The following is a 26,052-nucleotide window of genomic DNA, read 5'->3' on the forward strand; positions in this document are numbered from 1 at the left end:
GGCAATACTGGGAGTTATTTGAAGTCACAGAAAGTAGAAACTTTTCTCAAGCTGTTTTTATTACACTCAGTGTATTAAGACAAGTACAAAATAACCTTGTAATTAAGATACTGTATCAGTCAAAAAAGTCACTATTGTATGAAGAGATTTACAAATGACTAAAATATACAGGCTGTGACAGAATTAACAGTTTGAAAGAGGGTTACTTTTTTCTTTTAGAAATGCTAAATTTTCTTAACAAGACAAAAATACAGTGCTCTAAATATGCATTACCATGAAAACATTAAAGAAAAGCAGTCTTAACACTTACTACTATTAACAGCCTTTGCCAACACATGCCTGCCTACTCCCTTTCCTAACTTTAAAGAACAGTTTCCTCTAAGGAATACTAGTGCAGCATAACCCTTAAATAATTTCATTTCTTTTTAACGTTACAACCTACAGAGAAATTAACATCTTGTCAATCTAATAACAGTGGCAACCATTCTTCACATGCACTTCTCTTAGAATAAATCCCCTTGGCTGGCAGGATAAGGCTTATGCTGTAGAACCTTCTCCCCCACAGCCACAAATCCCCTTCTGTAAGTCCCTCCTACCCTCATCCCCCCCGGCATTCACCTTTCCCACCCCAAAAAGTGCAGCTCATGGTAGCCTTTCTAGAAAATGGTTTCAATGGGTATCCCAGAATACACACTTTTTTAAAAGCCCCCCTCTGAATACACCAGAGGCAGTGAACATGAATTGTGTTCTTGGATTTTTTTTTTTTAAGCCTCCACTGGGTCAAAAATATGTGCTCTTAATGCTTGAGTTTTTGCTTTGTGTGTGGGTTTTCTTTTTCGTTTAGATATCATGGAATAAAGTGGAGAGGACATCTCCATTTTCCCATACAAATTGAAGGGTGAGAAGAGAAAGAGAAGCAAGCTGTTGCCCCCACTTTGGCCTGGCTTCCCAGCCATCTTCCCAGCTCTGGTTCTTTCATAGGAACTAGTTATTGCTTCCACAATGCCATTACACGGAATGTTCCACAAAGGCTGTGAACCTGGTCACAGTCTACCCGCAGCAACAACTCTGCTCTGAAAAACCAGCCCAAGAGCTCTTACCCAGAAGAACAATCTTTAGCCCTCAAGGTCACTGAAACTTCATTAGAGCAGTTTAGAGTAGACGTGTAAGATTTGGCATATATTAAATGATTATTGGCACAATGTTCTCCAGTTCCATGTATAAATGTTGATATGCACATGGGCCAGGGCCCAGGATGAATCAGCCAATCTGCACCATTTTTATGTCAGCAATAATTCCATCTCTTCCCTTTGAGCACTGGAGGGAGAGCTGCTTCATCCGGTTCTCCAAGGCCTGGCCCTCAGGGGAGGTGTTGCTTTGGCTCTTACTGCTGCCACCACCGCCACTGCTATTGCTGAGGCCCCGGTTGTTGTTGGCTTTGTCACTTGTTTTATTCTCTGCCCCTTCTGCCCTGTCTCCTGTAGAAATACAAAGATTATCAAAAGTGAGTATTAACAATTCTAAGTCACTTGAGCTCAAACCAATCAGCTAACAGCCCTGTAGAATTCCCACTGTTGCCTACCGTGCCTATCAGAGAGGTTCTCAGTACATAATCATTTACTGCTTTTATTCCTTGTGATGTTTTATATATTCCTTAGCTATAGAGATGAAATTTGCCACATGGACTTTATAGCTGAGAAACAAACCTCTCTGCTATGTGCTTGCCAAGGAGACTGTTCTGATGTGAGACACAGGACCTAAGCTCTACTTCATAGAAGCTGAGTGGAGCCAGGAGCTCCCTAGAACAGCACTTGGAAACAACCTCAGTGATCAATACTGACAACGCAACCACAGAGACCTGGTAATGCAGCATGGGGTCCCTGAGACCTGGCAGAGGTATGGAACGGCACAAGAGTCAGGCTACAGAGGCAGTGCGGCATCTGGGACAGGGTGAGAAGGCTGCTACTCACCTCGTTCTACTTCACATTCAGGGGAGGAGGCCCCGCTGCATTCACTTCGAGGGCCCAACACTGGGAACATCATCCCAAACTCTGACAGGGACACAGGGCTGGGCAGATCCAGGCTGCCAGGCCTCACAACCGCAGGGAACTGGTCAGGCATCTCAGACGGGCTTGTTGGTCCTGAACTAAAGCTGGACACAGACTGGGTTTCCGAGTCATCTTCAGACACAAAGTTGCTACAGCTGTCATCTTCAAAGGCCTCCGAGGCCACTAAGTTGAGAGAGAACACCAGTCACATGGGTTCTGTCACCTCCTCAAATACCACAAGTGCTTGCTGCTGGCAGGCAGCTAGACACAGTGTGGGGACTGCAGAATCTCTACCTCTGAGTGCCTAATGAAGGAATGTGACTTCCCAAGCCTGAATGGCCAGCCTCTAAAGCAGCTGGAAGGGAAGCAGCTGGCAGCTGGATCCCATGGATATTAAGCGCCCTTCCAATAACCTTATAACCCTGCCAAGACATCAGTGTCACCAGACATTACCTAAAAATGGAAAATTAGTTCAGCCACAAATTAGGACCTTTACTCCACCTCCGTCCCCCAAACAGATCCTCATGTGCACAGGAAGAGGTTCTGGTCCTCTGTAACATATCCCAAACAAAGCCAGCTGGACTGAGGCTTCTTTCTTAGGGCAATAGAAGCAAGAGCTGCTAGAAGAAACAGGCCAGCATGGAGTATCTGCTGGGACCTTTGTTATCTTCCAGGTAACTTCTGATCTCATAAAGAACACACTCAAAGTCTACCCACATCACCATTTTCTGCAAAAGAACAGAAATCCTTTACAATGCTCCGTAGCCACATTATTTGGTAGACTAAAATAACAAGGCGCAGACACGTTATTCCCATGGTTTCAAAGCCTCTTTGGCCTTTAGCGGTTTTCCCTCAGCCTGCCCACAATCCCACTCCTTATTAGAACTTTCCCCTCTTCTCTTTAAAAACAGCCTTGTAGCATTCCATAAAGGTTTCTTACAAATGATAAGTACTGTAATGTTGGGGACAGAAAATAGGCTCAGACCTGAATTGAATCCCTAACTCCAAGACTTGCTGTGTGACCTTGATCAAGTTACTTTACCTCTGTAAGCATCATGATCCTCTCCATGCAGGGTTTGAGATGATGTATATATTAAAGTAACTCATACATAATAGTTGTTCAAATGATAGTTTCCTTTTCCTTTACCTTGAACCTAGCACTTAAATATTTGTTGAAGGAATTAACTCCTGAGGAAGGAGCTTGGGAAAGAGCCAACAGGGATTATTCCACAGGTAAGGAAAAGAAAGGAAGTGTGCAGAGACAGTGTTGGGTGGGTTTTCTTGATGAGCATGACAGAAACCAAGTCAAACTTCTATCAGTTTTCCAGGGGGTGGCCCTGGGAAAAGAGGTCTCTATGATCAGATGCCAGTGAGAGCCACCATTTACTGAGTGCCTCTTGGGTGTCAGGGATTGATTCATGTAATCTGAACCACCACCCTACACAATGCATAGTATACAGTAGATACCATCATGCTCTCCATTTTACAGGTGAAGAAACTGAAATACAGAGTTGGGCCCTTGCCCACATTATGCACTAGTAATGATGTAAAGGCAGATTTGAATCAAATCTGATTCCAAAGGTCCCTATCTTAGACAGCTCTTCTTTCCTGCAGGACTTCTCAGCCTTGAATGTTCTAATGTGTACTTTGACTTTCAAAGAGGAGTGAAGGTGTAACGTTCCCAATTTATTTGACCACAGAATCCTGACTTCGAGGAACACTTAGTACCATCTTGATGAACACAGTGTTCCATAAAACATGGGAAGCCACCAGAAACAGCCCTCAGGCCTGCCCAACTCTGAGACCTTTCAGTGATGGCCAGAGAAAGTGAGGACCCTGGGAAACAAATCACACAGTCTGGTATCTCCCCATGTACCCAGTGGAGCCCCTGACTTACCGGAAATGGCATCAGGCTCAGGTTTGCTCCCTGGCAGATCCTCCACAGATGTGCTGCTGCCCTCAGCCCCAACACCGCATCCCCGAGGCCCCATGGCACTGGAGCGCCGCCGCTCGTGGATCTCATCTGAGATCATCTCCAGGTTCTTCAGGGCCATCTTGTATTCGCCTTTTGCCAAGGTCAATTTGGCCTGCAGGTCGTCCACAGTCTTTTTCAGTTGCTGGTCGAGAGAACAGGAGACTAAGTGAAGACTACCCTGTTAGCCTTAAGATGCTTTCTGAATGACAGGTTCAAGTACATTTTCTGCCCATCATTCTACTTCAAGGAATGTTCCAAGACATGACTGAAGACCTGATTACCATTATAACTGCTATTCATTCACCAGACAAAATCAGCCACTACCATCCCCAGATGCCATCCAGGTGACAAGCTCTGATACCCAACAACTCTCACTGGTGGAATAAACCCCCATCAGGGAAGCAAAAATGGGCAAACACACCCAAGTCCCACAGTCTAGACATCTGGTTCCCAGTACAGTGGTTCTCAAACTTGAACTTGCATCAAAATCCCCTTGAGTATTAAGACTCAGCTCACTGGACTCCAACCTCTGAGTTTCTGATTCAATCGATCTAGAGTGGGACCTGGTCTATCAGGTCTCCAGGTGATGGTGATGCTGCTAGTCCTAAGAGCATGCTGTGAGAACCACTGGCCTCGTACAACAGAGAAAGTGACTGAACAGCAGTTACAGAGGTTCAGAGATGAATGAAGACCCAACCAAGACAATTTTGAGGTCTGAAAACTCAGTAAAGCATGTGTCTCTCCACTTTCCCCTTATAGCAAGTGGCCCATTTGATACTCTGCTGCCCCAGAAAAGTGAAGCTTTGAGTGTAGAAAAATCTCATCAGTGACAAAAGCCCAAAGCTACACATACCTCAAGCTGCACGTAGTACTTTGCCTTGAGTTCAAAATAAGGCCTGCAGAAAACAGGAAGGAAAACCATCAGAGTAATATAATACAGTAACCACAGTCAACTCCACAAGATGAAAAAGAGGCATCAGCTACCACTGGCCAGGTCATCCTTCCAATATTTAGTAAATTCTAACAAGGCCATGACATGTGAGTGATGCTTCTAGCTTTGGAGACTGATTGACAGACACCAGATAGAACAACTGGGCTCACCCAGTGCTATACTGACAGGAGGCCCATCTCAAGACACAGGGAAGCCACACACACATATCTTGGGGACTCTGCAACCTAGCTCATATTCCTCCTGTGTGGGAAGGCTGTTCAGGGCCACACGGGTTATACCCAGCAGTAAGGGTGGCCTGGATCTACTCTCCTAACGAAGTTGATTCCCCAGGGATGAAAAGCAGATGAGGCTGGAGAAGGGCTGCTTAAACCTTCTCCTCTACTGAAGTCAACTGGGGAAGAGAGAGAAGCACCACACCTCCCTCACAGCACAGCAAGACCACCACTAGGAGGGGGTCTCAGGTTGGTCCTCCTGAACCTGTCCAAAGACTGGAGTTGTTAGTTGGCCAACTCAGCCACATCATGGGCACAAGAAATGCCAGTATCCTAGCAGTTCCCTTGGTTCTGGGTCAGCCAAAAGAGCTTGGCTCTTTTTTAGGAACTTTGGTGCCTGAACATTAAGAGTAGATCATTGCTTTATTCTTGAGCTGTTCAGCCTCCATGAAGCTCTCAAGTCCTGCATCCTGAGGATCCAGATGGATGACAAGGACACAGGACTGCCATTGGTAGGTATGAAAATCCTGAAACCTGGGGAGAGAGTGGGGTGTATAAGTTCTCTCGTGACCAAAAGGAGCACAAGGTGAGGAGTATGTGTGTGAATGGGCATCGGAGGGCACAGGGAAGATGTCCCAGCAAAAGCAACACGAGCATCCATGCAAGGGAGTGCGGCTGGAAACGCAGGGTGGGCATGGAGGTGGCCTGGAAGCCACTCCATGGAATGCACAGACGTATATTTTATCCTTTGGGCAGACAGGAGCCGCCCAAGACTATGATCTGTCCCTATACTCTTCTTGGAGTCTGAGAAGGCTGGCAAAGTACAATCACAAGATTTATTTTCTTAAACAGGTTAATGGGTGATATGTGATGTGTGTGCAGTGGGAGTTAGTGGTCTTTTGAGAAAAGACCCACCATATTCACAACAAAGGAAGCAGCATCAAAGGCTGCTCCTCAACCTTCTTGGGTGTTGCCATATGGATGATGCCTGGGCTTGCCCAGAGCAGGCACAGGTCCTACAGCAACCCTTACCACCTCGTGCCTCCCCTGCAGAAAAATGCCGTATACACGTCTGCTACTTAGCTCTCAAGAGATCAGCCCCTGACACACCAAAAACCAAACCAAAACAAAAATACACTAGTCAATTAAGTGCAATAATAAATGGTTAAATGCTATTCCTCTGCACGTATGTGTACATATGTATGTTGGAAGAGTGTGAGCAGAAACCAAAGAAAAGTCAAGCCTGGGAGAAGGTACTGGGGAGTAGTACAGAGCCTAGGAGGACCAGACTCTTCCTTGCCCCCCTCTCTTCCTCACTGAATTGTCACCATTCCCTCACTTGCATGAGAACTGGGCATCTGCCAAGCTTCCAACTGCCCGGCCCCTCCTGGCTGGGGCTGTGACCATGCCTGGAAGACAGGCCTTCAGTAGCCCTGCACAGCCCGCTCTGGGTCTACCTTTGGCTGTTAAGTCTAGGTCATCATAAGTCGTCCTCCTTTTGCTAGGAGGCCCAGGAACTGGGAATGAAGCGGGGGCTTGTCCCCAAGAGAGGGTACACAGTTGTGCCTGCCCACCATTATCAATGTTGTATAAAAACGTACAGGGCTGTAGTCAGAAGAGATTGGGGGAAAAAAAAATACTAAAGCCAGTCTTACAGCATTTTATCAGCTCTTGATCACAGGAAACATGCATTGTGAACACAGCTCATCCCTATTACACTGACAGATAAATTGAGGGATAGGGCCTTGTCTACACTATCAACCACAGACTCAAGAGTACAGCGTGAATTTACCAAATCCCAGCCAGTGGGCCATTTAATAATGTGCCTTTGAAATTCCTTTTTCTGTGTTTCCTAACTCAATCATATCTAGAGCAGCCCACCCCTTAGCATCCTCTGCCTCGGGGGGTCATAGAATATTAGGGGGCAAGAGAGCCTGAGCAGGGGCTCTGGTGAGGCCCCAGGGTCTACATCAAAGGACTACTCAGGATGGTCCTTGAGTGCGTGACATACAAAAGGCTGAGCAGATGCAGACTAGGATAGCCGCACGGCCCAGGGAAGGCCATGTCCAGACTTACTTGGACTTGTTGATGGCTCTTTTGAGTTTCTTCTCCAGTTGTCGCATGCGGCCCATGGCGGCGTTGTACCTGGCTGCTGTCTCCTTATGCACCAGCTCGCTCCTGGTCTTGGTCTGCTCCGCCTCCATGACCTTCAAACAACAGCAGAGTTCAGCCCAGTCCAGCCCAGAACAGCCCCTGCTTGGAATATTACATCATTTTTCAAAAAATGTTCTTTGGCCGGGTGTGGTGACTCACACGTGTAATCCCAGCACTTTGGGAGGCCAAGGTGGGTGGATCACGAGGTCAGGAGATCAGGACCATCCTAGTCAACATGGTGAAACCCATCGCTACTAAAAATACAAAAATCAGCTAGGCCTGGTGGTGTGCTCCTGTAGTCCCTGCTACTCAGGAGGCTAAGGCAGAAGAATCACTTGAACCCGGAGGCGGAGGGTGCAGTGAGCTATCATGCCACTGCACCTGGGCGACAGAGACTGTCTCAAAAATAAAAATACTCTGGGCAGTGCGCGGTGGCTCACGCCTGTAATCATAGCCCTTTGGCAGGCTGAGGCGGGTGGATTACCTGAGGTCAGGAGTTTGAGACCAGCCTGGCCAACATGGTGAAACCCCGTCTCTACTAAAAATACAAAAATTAGCTGGGCATGGTGGCACGTGCCTGTAGTCCCAGCTACTTGAAAGGCTGAGGCAGGAGAATCACTTGAATCCAGGAGATGAAGGTTGCAGTGAGCCGAGATCGCGCCACTGCACTCCATCCTGGGCGACAGAGCAAGACTCTATCTCAAAATATATATATACATATAAATATCGATATCTATATCTAGATACATATTTGAGCAAATCAGTGGTCAGACTAAGAATAAACCAGCTTCCCAATAGTGGTTTTCTTTTCCTATTGATCTATTTTGAAAAGATCTTGTGAGGCAAGATTAAATAGCTAAATTGGCTGTGGCAATGACTGAGAAAATGGAAAAACAAAAAGAAAATTTTGAACTATTTTCTGATTCAATAGATGTCCACTTTCTTCTCAGGTTCCTGGATCTAAGTAGCCACCTAGAGCTCCTCCCGTTCACACCTTGGGGCAGGGGCCTGATGGGCAGGCAAATGGCCAGACAGCAGCAGTGGGAACCTGAGACGGGGAACCTAATGAGGAGACCACCAAAACCAAGAACTAGCAAACCAGGCACAACGGCACTCAAGCCAGCAAAGCAGCCATGACTTCCGTTGTTTGGTCCTTTCCCAAATATTCTGAACTAGTTGGCTGTGCACAGAAGAACTCAGGATCCAGAAGGGGCAAACTTTACATTTAAGCAATTAAAACCCAGTCATTCACATCAGATTTTGAGGTACACAAACATTTGTGAGCAGAAGACGAGTCAGAGTTCTGGTGGGAAATTCTGGTGGGAACACTGTTAAGTCTGTTGAAAAAAATGAGTTACAAAACCAATACTCAAGGGCCCTCAATGGCCAAAAAAAAAAAAAAAAAAAAAGCAGCTCAGAGGCCCAGTCCCACAGACATGGGCAATGTTAGTTCTCTCCTTGCTTACCTAAAGAAAAACACCAGAACAAGGCCTGCCTTGAAGAAAGGAGGGAAACAAAACGCAGTTCAGGCCACATAAGCAGCTTGCGATTTCTTTCCCGGTCTTCTTCCTACCACTCCCAGTGTTATAAAATAAACCAGAGAGACAGTAGAGGTTAGGCTAAAAGATTCTTCTCTATTCTCTGGTGAGCGTCCGAGAGGAGCCCAGAGGGCTCATGGCCACTAGTCGACCCCGTAGAACAATTTTAGGGAGGTACCACCACGTCTTTAGTTCACAGTTAAAAGAGAAGGCCACAGAAGAAAGCTGCCAGTGTTCTACCACCTCCTCCAGTCAACAGCCACAATCAGCCCTAGGATAGTTTACTTATAATAAGGATTTTTAAAGGTACCATGAAAAATTATGAAAGACTTTTATATGGGCATTAAAAATTACAGGGTGTCCTGTCTAGGGCACCCTTCCAGGCTATCTCTGACTTTGTCTCGAAGCTATTTTACAACCCTGTAAGTTGTAGAAAACTGACAGTAATACAAATGGGGTTTTTTCCCCAGAGAAATGAAGATGAACTGTGTCCCAGATGCATTGGATTACTGACTGCCCTGTAATAGTACATTTTGTATCTGTTGGTAATTCATTTCAGCATTCTTGGTTTTCTATGAGTTTGTATTTTTTTGAATTCAAGAATTGTAACATCTCATTAGATCCCTCCTTATTTAATAGAAAATATTTGACACGAGAACATTTTATATTTGTATCCCAATTATGCTTTTACCTTCTTAAAAATATCTTTTAACAAAGGCTTCAGTGCTTCAGATAATTTGTAAAAACCACAGAATAAAAGAGAAGAAAAATAGGAGGGAACTGAGCTAAACTGGCATGAGGTGACATGCTTGCTCACATGACTTCTAAACCAAGACCAAAGGGCTAAGAGAATCCTTTCCCTTTGCTTCCAAAACCAGATATTTCACAAGGAAACAAAATGCACTAAAAATATCTCATGCTTGATACTTGGGGAAACAGCGGTAAACTTAAGGATTTACTGGTATAACCTTTATGAAAACTCAAACCTTCAGGTTCATCAAAGACAACATGTTGGGGGTGACTGTTTTATTACAAAAGGATCCAATGAAAGGTTTACCTTTAAGGAGCTGTCAGAATGCATTTTCAATAGACTTGTAGAAGCTGTAATTTGAGGCTCCTGTACAGAAAGAGTCCCCTGTAAGAAGCAAGGTTCTTGCCATCTGCACACAGGCCCTCATTCTGTCTTGGCCTCTAGGCTGCAAGCAGAAGCACAGGCTTTCTACAATAAAACACTCGGAAAACTCCGAGCACATGGCAATATTGGCAGTGAAAACTGAAGAAGTGGCCAGCATGTCACTATCCCCCGCTTCACCCTACTACCACATCCTGCCCCTATCGCCCCACTTCTCATGTATATACAAAACCTCCAGTGAAGCCAGGTGTGATGGGGCTCATGCCTGGAATCCCAGCACTTTGGGAGGCCAGGGCGGGCAGATCACTTGAGGTCAGGAGTTCAAGATGAGCCTGGCCAACGTGGTGAAACCCCGTCTCTACTAAAAATACAAAAATTAGCTGGGTGTGGTGGTGGGTGCCTGTAGTCCCAGCTCCTCAGGAGGCTGAGGCAGGAGAAAAGCTTGAACCTGGGAGGCAGAGGATGCAATCAGTCAAGATGGTGCCGCTGCACTCCAGCCTGAGCGACAGGGCGAGACTCCATCTCTCTCTCACACCCACACCCTCCAGCTCTTGGAAGAGACCTCCACACAACTCAGCTTCCCGCCTTGAGGAAGAAGGTCACTGAGCATGTCGCCTTGGTTACCTCTCCTAGGTAATCAAGGAGTTTCTCCATCTACAGCCTAGCATCAGGCATAAGCTGTGTGCAGTGATGTGGGTCGGGTGTGGTGGGATAAGGAAGGAGGAGGGCGGCTGAGGGGTAGGAGTGGCAAACTGCACCCCGCACTCCGGAGCAGTCAGATGCTGAAGATCAACGGACCACAGAGATACTGCTCAGCCCCGGACCCTGCTCATGTCAGTTCACAGAAGATAGCAAACAGCCAGCACCTTCCTGCATGGGCACCACTGGGCACTGAATGGGTGTTTCAGTCTGGCTTAGCACAGCCTCTGTGGGGTCCCACACCAGCAGAATGGCCCAACCTGCTTAGTAGACATTCACCAGGCACAGCTCCTCAGCCTCCCATTATGGCTTTCTCGACTCTCCAATCTCCAAAACCTTTGTACCCTCAGTTACACTCCCAACATCTCTTCCAACATCATAGAGCTGCAGTTAGGGGCCTCCTTGCCCAGGGAGGCAATCTCACTGTCTGCTCAGAACCTCCATTCTGACTGTTTCAGACTGTTTTCTGATTCTTACTGCGTCCTTGGGCAATGAGACCTAAGAACGTGCTGCTTCCCACTGTGTGGAAGGGAGGCGGTTCATACCCACCACCATCAGGGAGGCTGTCCTGAGCAGCTCCTCACCTGCCATCCCAGGCTCATATCCACTGTGGACCAGGAGAAGGGCTGGCCTTGCGTTGTGTCCTCTCCAGCAACTGCCTGCCGCCGGTTCAGAAACAGTTCGTACCTCTCATTTCCAAGTCACATTTCCCGCTTCCGCTGTCTGAGCTCTTTCAGCAGACATCAGAAAAGCCAGTTTCTCCCTCCCAGAATGCCAGCCCTCCTCTCTCAGAGGATGAAAAGCTATCACCTTCCCATAAAGGCTACTTCAAGGCCAAAACAGCCACGGCTGAAGGGGCCTATGCGGCCCAAGCTCCCTAGCTGGGGAGCAGCAGGGACCCCGGGCCCTGTGCCCCAAGGAAGGCTGCTCAACTGCAGGCTTGGCAGCTCTGCCACAGGCTACTTGTACTTTCCAGAGTCCTCATCAACCCCAGCACAGAGCAGAAAACTGATCCTTTGTCTCTGTCTGTGGCACTGCATGTGGCCTAACAGAGCACACCAGGGCTCCTGCCACCTCCTAGTACATCGGCTTCAGCCACGGCTCCAAGTGTGGCTGCCTGATGTCACCCCAGGAAATGTGAGAGGCCGCACAGATGGTCTTGGGCACGTTACGTGGGAACCCCAGTGCCCCACTGTGCCTGGAGGGATCGTGTAGTCCAAGCCACTGCCATTTCTTCAAAGACAGCCCTGGGCCTTTCTGAGCACAGAATTTTCCTTTAGTAGACCCTAAAGTAATACTTTGGAAGAAGAGGGTGAGATGAAGGTCCCTTGCTCTAAAGAAACAAGCATCCTAGAGTACCCAGAAGGCAGACAAGGGAGGAGACATTCTCTAGCCCTTTCATCATGCAGCTTTCAGCTGGCTGAGCATGCCAGGCCTGTGAGGCTCTAGGAGGGGTCAACACGAGCACCACTGGGGGAAATGCTAAGTCCAGAGAGTTCCCAGTTACTCGACACTGTTTCAAAGCCAACCATGCAAGTGTGTGTCCTGGAGAAAGAATTATGTTCTGCATCATCCATCACAGTCGGAAAGCCTGCTCTGTATTCTGAACTTCTGAGTGGCACAGGGACGTGATGGGGGAAAGCTTTGCCACAGGCTTTGTCTCTTGCTGGTGTCTGTTTTTAACTGTTCAATGAGGGGCATTTCCAGCCTATGCAACTGTGAGGGATCTGGGAAAAGGAACATCAGCTCCAAGGTGGAAATCCTGGCATGTGACCCAAAACACCTGCCAATCTGCAGAGGTTGCCCCCAAGCCCAAGAAAACCAAAAGGGCCCTTCCCTTCAGTGGCCACAGAAAAGGCACATATCAGCTGACCCTCCCTGACCCTCCCAGGGCCCTATGGAGTCCTCATGACCTCAGGAGTACAGGGCCATCTTGTACAGTCCCACAGGTCTTGCACTGCACAACTCCAAAAAGTGCTATTCCCCAAGTCTGCGGTGTGAACGGATGCCCTGAGTTACACACTGTGGAGGCCTTGGGGACACCACTCCTTGGGAGGCCACCCACCATCTATTGGGGCCTTAGCACTTAAAAACGAGAGATACACAAAGCAGAAGCATGGTTTATCTTTAAAGAACAGATTAAATGACTTCTGAAATGCTTGCTTATAGGCTGACATGGGTCTCCAGCTGGGGTGGACGAAGGGCGAAAAGGAAAAGTGGCCCTTCAGCTAATTTCTTGGAAGACACTACCTTACATTTTGTCCTTTTCATATCTATTGGACTTTGGCTTGTGAACTTCTAATATTTCCAGCCACCCCTTCCATTTTTCTCAAGATGACCCAAAAAAGCTGTTTCCAGCCCATGTCTAGCTCCATGAGCATTACACCCACTAGGGGGCAGGAGGCACACAAAGCAAAGCACAGCCAAGAGTCTCAGGCTGCAGACAGAGATGCATAAAGTCAACGTGGATTTGACTCTTGAAGTCATTTGTGTGTCAAGCTTTCTATTTAAGGAAGCACAAGGCCACCTTTAATTATCAGATCCCCCAGGACTTGAGCCACTGCGACAGGTGACATTTAAAAGGGAAATCCTGTTGGCATTAACCTGCTGACTCTTCTATTCCAGCCCCCTAGACGGCTTTCTTAAGGAGTCACCAAGACCTCTTGCAACCCCCTGTCTGCTCTGTACAGGGTCTTATTGGAGCTGCTGAAGCCACAGGTCAGCTCACTCACCCACCCTGCAGCAAACCAGTCCTACATTGGTTTTCCAGGCACTGGGGATCTAGACAGAGAATGCGGAGGGGCACAATGGACCCAGGCTGGTGTGGGGGGACACCAGGAACATGAGCCTGGGCAGCCCAGGAGCCAAGCCTGGAAGGGCAAAGAGGTATCCAGGAACAGGCTGCATGACTTGTAAGAAACCCGATAGAGTTAGGCAGGGGTAAGCAAGTACTGCTGAGCCAAGAACTGTCCCTAGCTGAGCCAAGAACTGTCCCTGAACATTTGTGTCCTCTCAAAATTCTTACGTTGAAACTGATCCCCAGTGTGAGGGTATTTGGAGGTAGGGCCTTTGGGAAGTGATGAGGTAATGAGGGTGGAACCCTCATGAATGAGATGAGTGACCTTATAAGCTCATGTACCCCTTCCACCATGTTAGGACATGGAAAAGACGGTCATCTGTGAACCAAGAAACAGGCCCTTATGAGACACTGAATCTACCAATGTCGTGATCTTGCACTTCTCATCCTCCAGAACTGTGAAAAATAAATTTCTATTGTTTACAAACCACCCTGCTTATGGTATTTTGTTTAGTATTTTGTCTTGGCCTGAGCAGACTAAGGCACTGTCATTTTTGGCTCTGAGTAATGCAGCCAGAGAGGTGGTCATGGGAGCCGGTAAAGAACCCAATATAATGGCATAAAACCCAGCCAGCCAAGCCGCGGGTAAGGATCTCACGCCGTCCGCTTCCTTCGTGCCTGTCAACTCCCTGAATCCCAGCCCAGAAGGCCTGTCCTGAGTACACACCTGATTCTGGTCTAATCTGCCATGACCCCTGCCTTCCTCCGACAGCACATACCTGAAGTGCAGCCCCCGTGTAGGGCTGTTCATCAAGGTCTCCCCATCACAGATTCTAAACCCCGCCAGTATGCTGGGGTTCCGTGGGAGCAGACCCCGGAAAACAACCAGGTCCCTCTGGAAGCCCGAGTCCACAGTCAATACCCTTTGGGGATGACCCAAACCAGACAAACCTCAGGCAACATAAGGGAAAGAACAGCTCTTGCTGTCACAGAGAGACACTGTGACTCATTCTGGAGCACTGGCTTCGTACCAAGTGCAGCCAAGAGACCACACGAAGATGACAACCTGTGATGTTCAGAGTGTTTTCAGGCAGCACGCCTGGGAGTCGAGTCTGTTACCTCCGTTCGGGGGAAGCCAGCGCGCATGCACGTGCACACCCCCACAGCACACCCGGCCATGACTCATACCCTCTGAGTGGCGTGATTCAGCATCTCCTGCCAGGCGGAGTCGAACTGCCGCTTGTCATCCTCCAGCAGCCGCTGCTCGGCCAGGGAGATGGTCTCCTTGGCAGCACGGAGCACCTCGGTGGCCCTCTGGAAGTCCTGAGTGGCTTTCTGAGCTTCCAGCTGAGCCTGTGTGAGAAAGAATCCTCATGAGGCCTCAGGAAATGGCGGGGACTCCCCACAGTCCATTTTACCTTTCAAAAAATAAGCATCCCAAGGACCAGGACAAGCTCATCTCTGCCTCTTCACTCCCGGCACCCACAGGTCCTCAGAGATGCCAGACAGGGCAATGGACCCCTGATGGGGGAGTGGGCGCCAAATCAGTGAGCGGACAGTTTCCACAGTTCTGGGCCCAATGGATGAGATACACACGTCAGCCCTTGGCCAGAATCGGACACGGCAAACCAGCCCATGGTGGGACAGGTACAGCCAACCCCACGGCCTTTCTCAGAAGCTCTGCCTCACTAATGAGGTCAAGGTGGATACAGTAGTCCTGTCACCGTCCCTGCCCAGATCTGTGGCTCAATTCATGGCAAGTCAGAACCAGAACCCCGGAGATCATGGTTCGAAGACTTCACTCTGTAGCTGAGAGGACACGGCCTTTCCTGAGATCACACAGCTGACTAGAAGCAGAGCTGTGCCAGACTCCGGGCAGTAGGAGCTCCAGCCCAGCACTGCCCCTCTGCCAGAGAGGCCCCCACTCAACTCACACCCACTGACTCCAGCGACAGGCCAAGTATGGCACCAGGCAGGCAAAGAGAAGGACCTCATTAATTAAAACAACATGGTCCCTGCTTTCAAGGAGCATCAGGTGGGGGAAGCAATACCACCTGTCGCTGACCACATGTCTAGAGCTGCCACCACGACATGCGTCTACTGATTGTTCAAAATGTGATTAATCCCGGCCGGTTGCAGTGTCTCACACCTGTAATCCCCAGCACTGTGGGAGGTGGGCGGATCACTTGAGGTCAGGAATTGAAGACCAGCCTGGCCAACATGGTGAAACCGTGTCTCTACTAAAAATACAAAAATTAGCCAGGCATGGTGGCAGGTGCCTATAATCCCAGCTACTTGGGAGGCTGAGGCAGAAGAATCACTTGAACTTAGGAGAAGGAGACTGCACTGAGCTGAGATTGCACCACTGCACTCCAGCCTGGGTGACAAGAGTGAGACTCCATCTCAAAACAAAAAAGTGATTAATCCCAATTGAATGTAAGACATCCCTAATCTTAAAGACTTAGGACACACACACAAAAAAGAATGTTAAATATCTCAATAATTTTTATTACATGATGAAATATTTTGGATATACTAAATTAAATAAAATATATTATTAAAATTAATTTCAAGTGGGTGCAATGGATCCCACCTATATCCCAGCACTTTGGGGGGCCAAGGCAGGAGGACCACTTGAGGCCAGGTATTCAAGACCAGCCTGGGAAACACAGCAAGATCCCACTTCTGGAAAAAATTAAAAACTTATCCGAGCATGGTGGCACATGGCTGCATTCCCTGTTCCTTGGGAGGCTGAGGCAGGAGGATCACTTGAGGTTACAGTGAACTATGATTATGCCGCTGCACTCCAGCCCGGGTAACACAATGAGACCCTGCTTCTTAAATAAATAAAATTTAAAAATTAAATTCACAGGCTGGGCACACTGGCTCAAACCTGTAACCCCAGCACTTTGGGAGGCCAAGGCAGGAAGATCACAAGGTCAGGAGTTTGAAACCAGCCTGGCCAACATGGCAAAACCCTATCTCTACTAAAGATACAAAACTTAGCCGGGTGTGGTGGCACACGCCTGTAGTCCCAGCTACTCGGAAGGCTGAGGCAGAAGAATCGTTTGAACCTGAGAGGTGGAGGTTGCAGTGAGCTGAGATCGCACCATTGCACTCCAGCCTGGGTGACAAGAGCGAAACTCTGACTCAAAAAAAAAAAAAAACAAATTTAACTTCACCATTTCATCTTTCCTCATTTTTCCTTTTTTACTGTGACCACTGGGAAACTTCCAATTATATAGGTGATTCCAATTCTATTTCTTGTGGACAGTGGATACCTTTACCCCAAGATGGGCCAGGTGATGGCAATTGTGTGACTGCATGAGAAATCAGCACTGGAACATCACAGTCACCACTCTACAGGCTCCCCTCGAATTCCCCAGCAGAGCACAAGCCACAAGCCCACTTCTGCCAAAAGCTGGCCTCTGCAGCGTCCCACCACTCTCCCTTGGTTAACCACGACCCCAAGTCAGTTACATAAGCCCTGGTGGGACATCCCTAGGGCAGCCCCTGGGACACGGGAAGAGGGAAACTACAGGGACCCCACCCTTCCCCAAGCAATTCTCACATGACTTTGAGGAAGTCTTCAGAAACCACAGGCTCGGGACACTTTGTGAAGAAGGTTAAAGGAGGGGGAACAAAAAAATCATAGACTCAGAGAACGCCAGCCGCCCAGGAGAAGAACCGCTTTCCGGAGCACTCCATGATTGTGTACTGCATACCAGACCCAGACCCAGCCCTCCAGGCAATGACAATCAGATGGGGAGCTGAACCAAGCATGGAGTGGACGCTCAGAAGTCCGTAATACAACACTGTATGTGAGAGTGCCACAGCAGCGGGGGAAGTATGGTAAGGGAATGTGAAGGAGAAATTATTTCCAGTACAGAGAACCGAGGAAGGCCTCTTAAAGGAAGATGATCCTGAACTGAGGACTGAAGGACAAAGATGATTTGAAAACACGGGCTGATGGGGTGGGAGGCAGAAGGAAGGATTTGAGACTCTAAAGACATATTACAAAACAGAGTGCCTGTAGGAGATTTGATGATACCTCAGATCAAATTTTTTAAAAGGACTCGAGTGAAGACCTTGAATGAATGCCAGGCAAGAGAGGAGAGGGGAGGGGAGGGGAGGGGAGAGGAGAAAGAAAGAAAAGGAAAAGAAAAGAGAAGGAAAGAAAAGGAAAAGAAAGAAAAGAAAGAAAGAGAAAGAAAAGGAAGGAAGGAAAGAAAGAGAAAAAAGAAAGGAAAGAGGAAAGGAAGGAAAGAAAGGAAAGGAAAAAGGAAATGAAAAAGGAAAAAGGAAAGGGAAGGAAGGAAAGGGAAGGGAAGGAAAAAGGGAAGTGGGAAGGGAAGGGAAGGGAAGGGAGAAAGACAGACCTGGGACTGGGTAATTGATAAAGAAAAGAGGTTTAATTGGCTCACGGTTCAGCAGGCTGTACAGGAAGCGTGATGCTGGTATCTGCTCGGTTTCTGGGGAGGCCTCAGGATACTTACAATCATGGCAGAAGGCAGAGTGGGAGCAAAGCATCTCACACAGTGCCTGGACTTGGGTCCAGGGTCGGGGGAAAAGTGCTACACACTTTTTTTTTTTGAGATTGAATCTCACTCTATCACCCAGGCTGGAGTGTAGTGGTGCGATCTTGGCTCAATGCAACCTCTGCCTCCTGGGTTCAGGTAATTCTCCTGCCTCAGCCTCCTGAATAGCTGGGACTACAGGTCCACGCCACCACCACTGGACAGTCACCCTGCCAGGAATACATGGCAAGAGCAGCTAAGACACCAATAATATTTTTTGTATTTTTGGTAGAGACAGGGTTTTGCCATGTTGGCCAAGCTGGTCTCAAACTCCTGACCTCAGATGATCTACCTGCCTCGGCCTCCCAAAGTGCTGGGATTACAGGATTACAGGTGTGAGCCACCGCACCCAGTCGCTACACACTTTTAAACCCGATCTGATGAGAACTCACTGTCGAAACAACAGTACCAAGGAGGGTGGTGCTAAACCATTCATGAGAAACAGCCTCCATGATTAAATCACCTCCCACCAAGCCCCACCTCCAACATCGGTGATTACAATTCGACATGAGATTTGGGAGGGGGCACAGACCCAAACCATATCAGGAGGTAATTAGGGTTAGATGAGGTCCTGACGGTGGGACCCTCATGAGGGGATCAGTGACCTTGTAAGAAGGGGGAAGAGAGAGAGAGAGATCTCGCTCTGGTTCACTGAGGAAGCACCATGCTGTCAAAGGTCTCCTGGGGAAGATTCTGCAAAGGAGGAGGGTATCAGGCAGCAGGCCAGGCCAAGACAGGAAGCACCGAAGAGTTTACACACTTATCTAACTGAGGAAAGTTTAACTGTGACATTGCTTCTCAGTGTCATCACAAAACACAGGACTTCCAAAGTCAGAAACCAACTGTATTTACAAAATTTACTAAATCTAGAAACCAATGTTGTATGATGGTGAGAACCAGATAGCCAGAGAGAGCTGGCTATCTGGTTCTCACCATCATACAAAAGATGACACCTAGAAATCTTTGGTGCAACCGATAACCGTTTACCTTCAAATAGTAACAAAGGCCCCAGGCCCTGGTATTTAATACACTGTTTGAATAGGGCTGTATGCTCCCAGGTCCTGTGATGTGCGTAAGTCATGCAGTGATTCACTCACAGCTCACAGAGAAACCCAATGAGCCAGCAGAAGAAGTGAGGCCCCGCTTATAACAGTACTAAAGAGGAAAATGTTACAGAGCTTGGTTTGAGGTATAAGATGAAACACAGAAACAAATGTTAAATGCCTCCATGACTTACAGACACTGACAGCTTTCATGGGAAGAGCGCCATGGAGAGAATTTTAAAAGGCAGCCTATGGGCTGGGCGCGGTAACTCACACCTGTAATCCCACCACTTTGGAAGGCCAAGGTGGGTGGATCACTTGAGGCCAGGAGTTCAAGACCAGCCCGGCCAACATGGTGAAACCCCGTCTCTACCTAAATACAAAAATTAGCTGGGCATGGTGGTGGGCGCCTGTACTCCTAGTGACTTGGGAGACTGACGCAAGGGAATCACTTGAACCCAGGAGGTGGAGGTTGCAGTGAGCCGAGATCATGCCACTGCACTGCAGCCTGGGCGACAGAATAAGACTCTGTCTCCAAAAAAAAAAAAAAAAGGCTGCTATGAATGAATGTAGACACTGGCCCAGGCCAACTGTGACTGTGAAGCACTCAGAAATGTGGAAATGTATTGAGCATTCCACAAAGGGTCATCAGCAAAGGAGGTGGCGGGTGGAGAAGCCTGGCATTGTTGAGAAGGGAGAGAGGCTGCGGTCACGCCCCTCTGACTCAACTTCCACTGTTGCCCACAATGGCTCTCAGGGAGGAACAAGAGCATCTGCACATTCGCATTGGCTACAACAAAGGTCCAAGACAGGAGGAAGTTTACAGACCTCCCAGTTCAAGCCCCTCATTTTTCAAAGGAGAGCCCAGAATAGGTGATATCACACAGCTGTTTAGTGGCCCCCCAGAGCCAGGAAGTCAGAGCCCCTGACCCCTAGTCTGGAGCTATTTCAGCTCAACCATGCAGTGTCCACCCCCCGGAGTAACTCATTAACACAGTCGCTGGACAGTTGGACAGTCTGCCTGCCAGGAATACATGACAAGAGCAGCTGCTAGGGCACCAAAGACAAGATGGAAACTCCACTGTGCACAGGATTGCTACCTCCTGCCTGCGGCTCCCATCCTGAAGCCTCACGCGGGTCCAACTGACAGGCCCGTGGTTAGCTCCAGCAACTGCAAAGGAGGCGGCTGCCCAAAGTCATACTCTAGCAGGTGGTAGCTCCAAGTCAGGGAGAGAGCCCTCAAGACCAGACCAACCTAGTACCTAACTACTAACTAACCTGTAAGTCTGGATACAGATAATTACAAAGGAGAAAATAATCACAGCAGTTACTGCTTTAGCATTTATTCTGTATCAGATAATGTGTATAAGGTGTTCTGAATATAGTACATCATTAGCAAAGTCTCAAAATATATAGCATATATAGTACATATATATTATATAGTATATAGATATAGTACATCATTTAAGTCTCCAAATAACCCTACAGGCCTAACCCAGAGCTTTCATTCTAATTTTTTTTTTTTTTTTTTTCCCCTGGAGATGGAGTTTTCCTCTTGCCACCCAGGCTGGAGTGCAACAGTGCAATCTCAGCTCACTGCAATCTCTGCCTCCTGGGTTCAAATGATTCTCCTGCCTCAATCTCCTGAGTAGCTTAGATTACAGGTGCCCGCCACCATGCCCGGCTAATTTTTGCATTTTTAGTAGAGACGGGGTTTCCATGTTGGCCAGGCTGGTCTCGAACTCCTGACCTCACGTGATCCACCCGCCTTGGCCTCCCAAAGTGCTGGGATTACAGGCGTGAGCCACCGCGCCCAGCCTCATTCTAAACTTTGATTAAACACCACTTGCTGGTGCTGCAAACTCCTGACAAAGAAGTACTAGTCAAGGAAGCACAGCCTTAGCTCTCCACACAAATCAAGGACACAGTGGCCACTGTCACACAGGTCGGAATGGGCAGGGAGGTTTGCAGGGTATAAGATTTGCAGAGACCGCCAAGGAGGAGCAGAGGAGAAGCGAGGAGAAGCGAGGGGGAGAAGGCCCGCTGCTGTAGGAGCTGGGCTCATCCAAAACCAGAGTCCGGAAAATGGGGTCCTGAGAAGCTGGTCCTGAGAAGCTGATCCTGAAAACCCTCACACCTGCCTGAGCTTAGCCTCCTACCCCCACCACACATTCTCACTTGCTCTGAGGAACAACTTGGACCCCATTCACAGGGGAGCCAGGAGGATGAATGAGATGCAGAGAGGCACGGGACAGGCAAAATTTCCCCACCCAGAGGCACAGGCATCCGACTGCCTTCCCCACTCCCCTTTCTAAATGCCTTTAGTACTTAAAATCCAAAAGGACTCTGGGGTTTACTTGGGAATGGTTGGGCTCAGTATGCATACACCCCCCAGCACTTGGCCAAAGCAATGATGGAGCAAAAGAAGCTTCCGGAACCCGCTGGACACCTGGGCATGGATTGGGAGGAAGGAGTGCCCCACTTTCTTCTAGAGAAAGTTGGAAAGATACCAGCCCGGGGCAAAGCAGGTGCTGTGTGAGATGAACAGTGACCCTGGAGGCACGGGGCGGCAGAACTCGCAGGAGAGGGAAGCCCCAGCCAAATGACAGGTGGGCCAGCTTCTACCCCTCGTGCTTCGTGCTGCTTCGTGCTTCGCTGGAGGAATCTCACCCCCACAGGCCCCGGGGCAAGGCCCCTGCTGGATGTGGGCAACTACTTGGTAGGAAGTCTCTGTCCTTTTTAACTTGATACTGTTTTGTCCTTGCCTCTTTACAGTGAATGTCACAGGCACTGCTGGAAAGAACCCCTCCCCCGGCTAGAAGCTTATGAAGAAAAGCATCAGAGGCCTTTCCAACCCAACCAAGGAAGATCAAAAACCTTTGAAAACATGGTCAGTAACCCCTGGGGGGTCTCAGTGAGGGAGGGATGGGCAGGACAAACATGAAAATGGACAAGAGACAAGGATGTCTGCTCTCAGCTGTATTAAAGCCGTGGTTTCCTGCCTATATTCTGAGGAATCCCAGGGACCTGGCAGTTCATGGACTGCCTGAGTCCTTCCAGCCTGCAAGCTGCCCATCCTGAACTCCCCCTTCAACTCCTGAATGATGCTTCGTTGAAGAGGACCAGAGATAGAATCTGGCCATTCTGATAGCACCGTTTTACCTCTGAGGATGTCTGGCATATATTTTAATCCAAATTATCCCAGAACAAAGTTTCATTTGAAAACATTTTCTGGGGAGAATTCCATTAAGCCCATTTAGTTCCTTGATTTTTTTTCACACCCAAGTGCTTCTAATTTTTCAGCTTTATTTAGTCAAAATTATTCTCCTGAAGATTGGTTCCTTTCTATTTCAAATAAATAGATTTGATTGAATAAACAGTTTCATCCATATCAAATTTTACTAAATGTAGCTTGTGGCATGGAGTTTTTCATTGTTTCTATCAAAATTTTGCTGAATCAGTTTCTTAAAGATCTAAACATTTGGCTGGGCGTGGTGGCTCATGCCTGTAATCCCAGCACTTTGGGAGGCTGAGGCGGGCAGATCACCTGAGGTCGGGAGTTCAAGACCAGCTTGGCCAACATGGCGAAACCCCATCTCTACTAAAAATAGAAAAAATTAGCTGGGCCTGGTGGCAGGTGCCCATAATCCCAGCTACTCAGGGGGCTGAGACAGGAGAATCGTTTGAGCCTGGGAGGTGGAGGTTGCAGTGAGCTGAGATCGCACCACTGCACTCCAGCCTAGGCGACAAGAGCAAAACTCTGTCTCGGGGGGGAAAAAAAAATCTAAAAATTTGTCAAACATAGGGGACATCATTTTTTCTCAGTCCCAAAAGTTACCATGTACATTCTGAGTCACTATCAGTTTAATCGTGTTATTTCTCCCAATAATGTATATTACAAAGAAAACAAGAAATCCATGGTATGTATCTACCCTTAGAGAGATGAGAAAACTGTGGGCAGTCTTAAGAGAGACAGCGCCGGCAGCCGTACCATGGACAGACTACAGAGCCTTTTAATATGTCAGAGCAGCAAGAGAGCTCTGCAGGTTTAGAAACATCGAGGTCAAACAGTTTTGTTCTGGCCTGAGCTTAAAGGTGAACTTTAAAAATGTAAAAGCTTCTACTTCCTTCAAAATACAGCTAGGAGTAACAAGGGAGAGCTGGGGGTGGGGGTAAAGATGAAATAGGATTGCCCCAAGGTTGGTAATTGTAGAAGCTGGATGATGAACATCCAAGGTTCCATTACTTTGTTCTCTATTTTGCATATATTTGAAAGTTTTGACCCCAGCTTCCGGCAGGACAGTCCCTACTGCCAACAGTCATCCAGACTAACCAGGGGTGAGTCTGACACAAGCGTTTCAGTTGGGGGCATCAGGGAAGGTTCTTCAAGCACTGAGCCCACCTCTGCTTATCTTCAGTACTAGACACTAGCCTGCAGTTCGCATCCAGACACGTGTTCATACACACCACCCAAAGGGCTTCCCATTGCACTCATGCAGCACGATTCCTCTGCCTTAAGCCGGCACTATTTGTTACCCTACAGAATCTCCCTAATTCATGCAAAAGCTGGCAGGAGGAGGGTCTCAGGCCTTCTGTTTTCACAGGGCACTACTTAGCCTGAGTCAGTGTGCCTAGGCTAGTCAGCCGGCTGATGTCTATCGCCCGTCCCCACACTTCCATCCTTTCACAATGAACAAGCAGCTTACAGGGCCTGCCAGCTACACGCAGCAGGCCTCCAGGAACGACACATCCCAAATCAAATCCTTCCTGTTGCTGCAGCAACACCACAGATGCCAGGCTCTTCCTGCCCACCCTAGCCAGAAGGGCGCGCCCACATTCCTCCTCATCCTCCTCCCGCTTTCACCTCCTTCACGCTGTAGCAGTGTGCCACCACTGGCTAGAGAACCGGCTGGCCAGGTGTGAGGTAGGGGCCTGAGCCGGGGATAGACAGCAGTACCCCCGGAAAAAAGCAGAGAAAGGAAAAAAATCCCACAACAGCACCCCAGGGTACCACCACCAAACCTAGACTCCTAACCCACAGAACCAAATAACAGGGTTTTTGTGCTCAGGGAGATGGAGACAATGTAGACCAATTGTTTTATTTTCTAGGAGAAAATGTAAGAGTCTCACAAATAAATTGGCCTGCTCAAAGCACGGAGCCTGGATATTCTACCAACCCCAATCCAAGCTGTCCTCCCTGCCAGCCAGCCACACAGCCATCCCCCACATCACACTCTCACACTCTCTCTGTCCCCAAAACACACACGCAGCATGCCCCGCCTCTTAATTCTTCAAATGTGTGCAAACTCAGAGAGCTCCTTCGTTGCGGTGGGTTTCCCTGAGGTCAGCAGGGCTGTATCTTCCTCCCTGCACGTCCACTCACAATTATCTTCCATCTCTGCCTTTGTCTCCCACCTATACTGTCATTCCCAGGACCCACGAAACACTAGCGTATCTTAGACACACACACACCAATCAGGGAAGCTATTTCATCTTCCACTGGGACGCGCAGTGCAGACCCAGGCCACGAACATGGTCATTGCCTGACATTGTGAGGGAGTGGAGAGCCCTGCTTTACGCCGCAGGGCAGCAGAGAACTGGAATACACAACGCGGGGAAAGTCCATGTGCTCTGTAATTATGCCTCATGACATTCCTTTGCAGTGAATGAGTAGCTGCTGGTTTCCAATCACAAGGGTGGAGCATAGGAGTAGAGAGGTGGGTGTATAAAGAACAGGGATACCAGAAGAGGAAAGAGCACCTCCCTCCCGTAAGCTAGCTATAGTTAATTTTTGTATTTTTAGTAGAAACAGGGTTTCGCCATGTTGGCCAGGCTGGTCAAGAGTGAAACACGGTCCCCCAAAAACAAAACACACACTTTGATGCTGTGCACAAAACTGGCATTGATTTGACCACGACAATTGGACCAGTGACAACGGGGCCACTATGAGGCCGTGGTCTGTGTCAAGAGAACCAGGAATAACAGAGTATATCCCTGGCACCAACAATAACCATTGTCTCGCGTCTACAACCTTGAACAAGGACCTGAAGGCATCAGATTCCCTTGGCAGAGCTCTGATCCCCCAACTCCTACCTCTCTCCGTCCTCTCCCGTGAAAGAACCAGGCGGTCAGTTGCTCCCTCCCTCAGTCCTGCCTCTACAGGTACACGCTTCTCTGCCTGGGGGTTGCTAGCGGAACACCAGCTCTTCCAGTGACTGCTCCCCAGAGACGGTTCCACCCGCACCTTGTTGACAAACAAGCCCCCTGTAGCTCTCCAATCTTCACACATCGTAATGGCAACAAAAGAAACATTTTGGGCAGGGCGCAGCAGCTCACACCTGTAATCCCAGCACCTTGGGAGGCTGAGGCGGGTGGACTACCTGAGATCAGGAGGTTGAGATCAGCCTGGCCAACATGGTGAAATCCTGTTTCTATTAAAAATACAAAAATTAGCCAGGCGTGACGGTACGCCCCTGTAATCCCAGCTACTCAGGAAGTTGAGGCTGGAGAATCGCTTGAACTCGGGAGGCGGAGGTTGCAGTGAGCCGAGATTGTGCCATTGCACTCCAGCCTGAGGTGACAAGAGCGAAACAGGGTCCCCTCCCCCCGAAAAAAACACATTTTGATGCCTTGCACAATACTGGCATTGATTTGACCAGGACAATTGGGCCACTATGAGGCCATATTCTGTGTCGAGAGAACCAGGAAAAACAGAATACATCCCTGGTACCAACAATAACCACTGTCTTGGGTCTACAACCTTGAACAAGTCACTAAACTTTTCAGATTGGAACGCCAAGGCCTCTGCTAACTCCAAGGAAGCCTCAGTTACAGTACTGAAAATACATAACTACAGCAGGGACCCACGAGGAAAGTTCTGTAATGCAGTATCTGGCTTAAACAACATATGCAAATTGTGAGCCAG

At 48.4% G+C, this 26,052-nt stretch overlaps 1 protein-coding gene across 5 annotated transcripts in view; it reads right to left on the bottom strand.

The window, feature by feature from the left end:
* Nucleotides 1-38: 38 nt before the first annotated feature.
* SH3BP5 (SH3 domain binding protein 5) overlaps nt 39-26,052 on the bottom strand; it is a 76,802-nt gene continuing 50,788 nt past the window's right edge. Inside the window, exons 4-10 of one of the 5 annotated variants that reach the window (XM_021934875.2) lie at nt 14,696-14,860; nt 9,937-9,996; nt 7,264-7,394; nt 4,877-4,919; nt 3,946-4,165; nt 1,971-2,231; nt 39-1,478 (exon numbers count right to left, since the gene is read on the bottom strand). In XM_021934875.2, coding sequence (XP_021790567.1) covers nt 1,261-1,478; nt 1,971-2,231; nt 3,946-4,165; nt 4,877-4,919; nt 7,264-7,394; nt 9,937-9,996; nt 14,696-14,860 — 1,098 coding nt within the window. In that variant the 3' untranslated portion in view covers nt 39-1,260. The remainder of the gene's footprint in view (nt 1,479-1,970; nt 2,232-3,945; nt 4,166-4,876; nt 4,920-7,263; nt 7,395-9,936; nt 9,997-14,695; nt 14,861-26,052) is intronic. The other 4 variants (XM_021934876.2, XM_021934878.2, XM_003895133.4 and 1 more) reach the window with 4 other exon arrangements.

Source organism: Papio anubis, chromosome 2 (assembly GCF_008728515.1).
Source record: "Papio anubis isolate 15944 chromosome 2, Panubis1.0, whole genome shotgun sequence".
Taxonomy (NCBI): domain Eukaryota; kingdom Metazoa; phylum Chordata; class Mammalia; order Primates; family Cercopithecidae; genus Papio; species Papio anubis.